Source organism: Xyrauchen texanus, chromosome 30 (genome assembly GCF_025860055.1).
Source record: "Xyrauchen texanus isolate HMW12.3.18 chromosome 30, RBS_HiC_50CHRs, whole genome shotgun sequence".
NCBI lineage: Eukaryota > Metazoa > Chordata > Actinopteri > Cypriniformes > Catostomidae > Xyrauchen > Xyrauchen texanus.
Window position 1 is genome coordinate 39,292,520 of NC_068305.1, and position 5,549 is coordinate 39,298,068.

The 5,549-nt window shown below is 40.5% G+C and overlaps 1 protein-coding gene across 1 annotated transcript in view; it reads left to right on the plus strand.

The window, feature by feature from the left end:
• The window catches only part of LOC127623709 (sodium/potassium/calcium exchanger 4-like), a 35,547-nt gene extending 29,998 nt beyond the window's left edge, over positions 1-5,549 (plus strand). Inside the window, exons 15-17 of the mRNA XM_052098165.1 lie at positions 1,085-1,197; positions 1,395-1,460; positions 5,400-5,549. Of these exons, the coding sequence (XP_051954125.1) occupies positions 1,085-1,197; positions 1,395-1,460; positions 5,400-5,549 (329 nt within the window). The remainder of the gene's footprint in view (positions 1-1,084; positions 1,198-1,394; positions 1,461-5,399) is intronic.

Consider the following 5,549-nt stretch of genomic DNA (forward strand, 5'->3'; position numbering starts at 1 on the left):
TTTGTTGTGTTTGTTGTGCATTTAATTTGATTTTGTGGTTTGTCTAGTAGTTTTTAGTTTTTTTTTTGTTTCATATTGATTATTTTGTGTTGTTTTCGGCCTTTGTTTTGTTGTGTTTTACTTTTTGTTTGTGTTTTTTTTTGTTTTATGTTATTTTTATGATCTTTGTTTTGTTGTGTTTTTCTTTTTGTTTGCGTTTTTCTTTTCTGTGCTGTTGTGTTTTTCATTTTATCTCGTTTTGCTCATTGTGTTTCACTTTTTTTTTTTTTAATTTTTTATTTGAATACCATTCAATACAGCAAAACTAGATATGGATCTTTAACTTTACGCTGCCATTAACTAGTCAGTTTACTGACATATATGCATTTTAGATATTTGCTTTCAAGAAGTACACATACAACAGTTCAGTCTGACATAATTACCTGTGGTGATTGAGTCAACCAAGGGTGCTTTCACACTGGCAGCTAAGTTAGAAACAGAGCACGGTTCACATGAAAAATTGGTAGTGTGAAAGCTGTCATGCGGACCAGGGTGCACACCGTGGTATCAAACCCGAGACTACCTGTAGGAGGTGGTCTGAGTTCGGTTGCTATGGAACTGTAGCACGATTCGCGTGACTGTGAAAGCAACTCGGACTTGGGTGCGCACTCGTTCAGGAAGTAAATGGACCTGCACATGCGTATTAGCCGATGAAAACATCATTAGTTTCGACAGCACACGAGGATCCACACATTCCTGAAAGTCCCAAAAAAGTAGTGACACCCCAATGACATACAAGTACAATCAACACTATAAATACTGTCTGTCTGTCTGTCTGTCTATACACCTTATAAATACTATATATAAATATTAATATAGGCTATAAATATAGGGTGTAATAGGAGATGACATTGCAACCAGCTGTCTCCTCAAAAAATGCCATTTGCGAGCGTCCCAAGACGATTCTGATTCTGTGTTTAACTGATTCATAAAAAAAGAACTGCACCAATCGAATGATTTGTTTGTGAATTAAATAGCATTAATTTTGTTTGTAGATGCAGTGAGGGCAATGTTCAATCTAAAAATGAACGATCTTTCTCTCCAGGTCTGGGAGACATGGCCGTGTCCAACACTATTGGCAGTAATGTGTTTGATATTCTGGTTGGACTCGGAGTTCCCTGGGCGCTGCAGACCATGGCCGTCAATTATGGATCAGTTGTAAGCACATGTAGAATGTTCCAGCCTCTCTGCTTCTGCCAGAACCTCGTTGTGTTTGAGAGTGATCAAACTGTGCTCTTCTGACACGAGCTTCTGTTGAACACTCTCTGAAACACAAACTCTATTTTTAGCAATGATGGTTTGATGTCACACTGTGATATAGCCAGTTGATGATGGGATTTCCTCTCTCTGTTCAGGTTATGATAAACAGTCGAGGCCTTGTGTACTCTGTGGTGCTTCTGCTGGGGTCTGTAGCTGTAACCGTGAGTATCTCAGTGTGCCATTATCCATGTGTCAGTGTACAGGGATAGTTCACCCAAAAATGAAAACTCTCATCATTTGCTCATCCTCATGCCATCCCAGATACGTATGACGTTCTTTCTTCTGCAAAACACAAATGAAGATTTTTAGATTTTTATTTCAGGGTGACCAGAAATCAGAAAGTCAAAAAAGGACATAAAGGCAGCATAAAAGTAATCCACAAGACTCCAGTGGTTTAATCCATGTCTTCTGAAGTGATATAATAGGTGTAGGTGGGAAGCAATATTTAAGTCCTTTTTTTAACAGTAAATCTATACATTCACTTTCACATTCAGCCAACACTGGTTGGGGCAGGTCGAAGGTGGAGATTTATAGTAAAGATGGACTTAAGGCCTGTTCACACCAAATCCGTGACGATTTTGCGAAACAAACCTCTGACGGAAGCAGGGCTGGACTGGTAATCTGGCATACCGGGTATTTTCCCGGTGGGCCGACACACTTTGGGGCCGATCAGGGCGGACTGGCCATCGGGTAACCGAGCGGACCGGAGTTTCGGCCGTGCAACGTGCCGAACGGGCCGCGATAAGCTAAAATGAGCCGCCACGTTATGCAGAACGGACCACAAAACGGCGCCTCGATATGCAGAAAAGGACAGCAAACCAGTGCCATTTACATGGCCAGTTGCCATGTAAAATCCCGGACCAATTTCTCTTCCCAGTCCAGCCCTGGACGGAAGGTCTATTCACACAACGTTCATAAAATATGAAATGAAAAACGATTTCACTCCAGTACAGAAAACACTGTTGCTGTTCTACAAGCATTTATAGCAGTCTCGTGCCGACACCTCCAGCTGTTAGAGATTAATATAATTAACTTGCTTTTATATTTAAAGCATTTATTCACCTAATTTGGCATAACTGTTTCATTATGTTCTTTCCATGGTGTTGAAACATTTTGAGGATTATATACAGTAATCTGTGTTTTTTATGCAAGTGAGATGAGTAAAAAGCGCTGTTGGATATTTATTTGCACATGTGAAATTCATATGGGAATCCATTGTTCCTGTTAAAAAGTTTGTCGGAGCGAACAATCGCACAGAAAATGCAGACTTGGTATGAACAGGCCTTTAAGTATTGATCTGTTTCTCACCCACACCTGTATAAATATGGGGACCCATTTACCCTGAATAATAATTTGAGAAATTGATAAAAACATTTGTAAAGGAGTCAATGGAAAGGAGGAGGCGAGAACCGGTTTGACAATATAAATAATAGTTTTAATGACAAACTTAAAAGACAAACACACACATGACGGACATGTCCGTAAACGATCTCTCTCTCCCGCACGATCCTCTGCAGTCGACCGTTATCCCTCTCGGAGGCTTGATTAGCCTAATACGGGACCGGGTGTGTAGGATCACGACCCGGCCCCGCCCTCCGCCCTGCCACATTCCTCCCTCGTTCTCTCAGGCTGGGGAGCCCCCAGCATGACGTACACCCCCCTCTTTCCCTGGGGGAGGGCGTGCCCTAAGCCCCATCTGCCGGCAGGTCATCCCCATCTACCTGGACGAGGGAGGGGACAAGGGGAGGGAAACAGAAATTATTAAAACACTGTACAATTTAAAAGAGAGGGAAAAGGCCATGCGGAGCGGCAGTGAGAGAGAGAGAGTGGAGAGAGAGAGATGAAAAAAAAAAAACTCTTACTCGTCAGTTCTCCAATACACTGCAGCTTGTTCCTCGGCCACTCCTCCACCCTCTATTGGACAACAGCCGCGCCTCTCCGGGCGGATCAGAGGCAGACCTCCAGCCCATGGCGGACAGAACGCCCCGCCACGTTCTCGGGGAACAGAAGGGGTCTCCCCCGCCCCTGGCAGCGGTTCTCCCGCTCCAGGCGGTCGGCAGCGAGCCCCTCCTCGCTCGTGGTAGGCAACTCCTGCACCCCTGGCAGCAGCCCTGACCACTCCAGGCGGTCGGTTAGGAGCCCCTTCTCCTCTCGTGGTTGGCGGCCGTTGTCCTCTTCCAGGCGGCTGGGCTCCTCGTCCCCCGGTAGATGGCCGCGGCTGCTCCTTTGGGGTGGACGGTAGTGGAGAGAACTCTACCACGGTGTATCCCTCCTCCTTCCCGGATTTTGGTACCAGTGTAAAGGGATCAATTGAAAGGAGGAGGCGAGAACTGGCTTGACAATGTAAATAATATTTTAATAATAAACTGAAACAGACAAACACACACGATGGACATGTCTGTAAACGATCTCTCTCTCCCGCACGATCCCCTGCAGTCGACCTTTATCCCTCACGGAGGCTTGATTAGCCTTTTTTTTTTTATACCAATAAAAAATACAATATTCAATATATGCAATTTTCAAAAATTCATAATCATGTGTTAAAAATAACTTTTGGAATTTATTCAAATTTTTGTTATAAATTGCTAAATATAGCGAAAATTATAAATGTCATAATAATAATAACACAGTTTTAAAATTCTAATAAAAAACAAATGAATAATTAAAACAGACAAATTGAAAACAAACCAATTAAACAATAAATTATTAATAGAATGAAGGAAACATACACTGATCAGCCATAACATTAAAACCACTGACAGGTGACAGGTGTACTGAATATCATCGATTACCTCAAGGGGTGTGATATATTAGGCAGCACGTGAACTATCATTTCTTGAATTTCTTGTGTTGTAAGCAGGAGAAATGGTCAAGTGTAAGGATCTGAGCGACTTTGACAAGGGCCAAATTGTGATGGCAAGACATCTGGGTTAGAGCATCTCCAAAACGGCAGGTCTTGTGGGGTGTTCCCGGTATGCTGTGGTTAGTACCTTCCAAAAGTGTTCAGAGGAAGGACAACCGGTGAACCGGTGACAGGGTCATGGGAACACCCCACAAGACCTGCAAGGCTCATTGATGCACGTGGGGAGCGAAGGCTAGCCCGTCTGGGGGCAAGTCCAATCCATGAAAGCCCCACCTCACAACTTACAGGACTTTGTTCTGCTAACGTCTTGGTGCCAGATACCACAGGACACCTTCAGAGGTGTCAGAGCTGTTTTGACGGCACGAGGGGGACCTACACGATATTAGGCATGTGGTTTTAATGTTGTGGCTGTTCGAGGAAATATACCAATTAAAATACAACATTAATTTTGCAATTGCCAACACTTCATAATCCCATATTAAAATGTGACTTTAATTTTTATCAACATTTAATGTTATCAATTGTTAAATATAGTGATTATAAATAATAAATGTAATATTAAAAATAATTCTAAATTATTAAAAATGATATTAAAAACAGGCAAACTTAAAATAAATCAGTAACACAATAAATTATGAATAGATTGAAGAAAATAGTTTAAAGTGTCAACAATTTAATTATAAGAAATAAAAACCAGATAAAAAACTATTTAAAAATAACATTCAGTTTATGCAATAATTAAATTAAGTTAAATTAATAATATTAAATCTTATTACACTAAATTAATAAGAATAATTTTAAAAATAATACTTTTTCAAATAAAATGATAATCAAAACCATTAATAAACAAACTGAAATGATAGTATTCAATTTATAAAACAGAAATGATAAAATAAATTTTTTTTTTACACGTGATTATGTCATGAATTACTGATAATTGCATACATAAAATATCATATTTTTAATTTGTCTTTTTATCAGGATTTTATTTGGATTATCAAGTTGTTGATCCTTTTATCACTGCACCATGTGTTTAGACATTTAATAATTGTTTGTGTAATTGATATAAATGGGCCCCATACATCAGGTAATCAGACATTTTGGTCATGAATTGCAATTAAAATGTATAAATCAATACAGTGTGTCTGTCAACAGTACAGTGTGTATGTGGTCTCGTCCATTAAACTTATATATGAGTTTATGATTATTAAGAATAATTCTTTGCCTGTACCTGCAGATTCTTGGCATCCACCTGAACGGGTGGAAGTTGGACTTTAAGCTGGGAGTTTACGTGCTGGTGCTGTACGCCGTCTTCCTGTGTTTCTCTATCATGATCGAATACAACGTCTTCACCTTCGTCAACTTACCCATGTGTCGAGAAGACTAG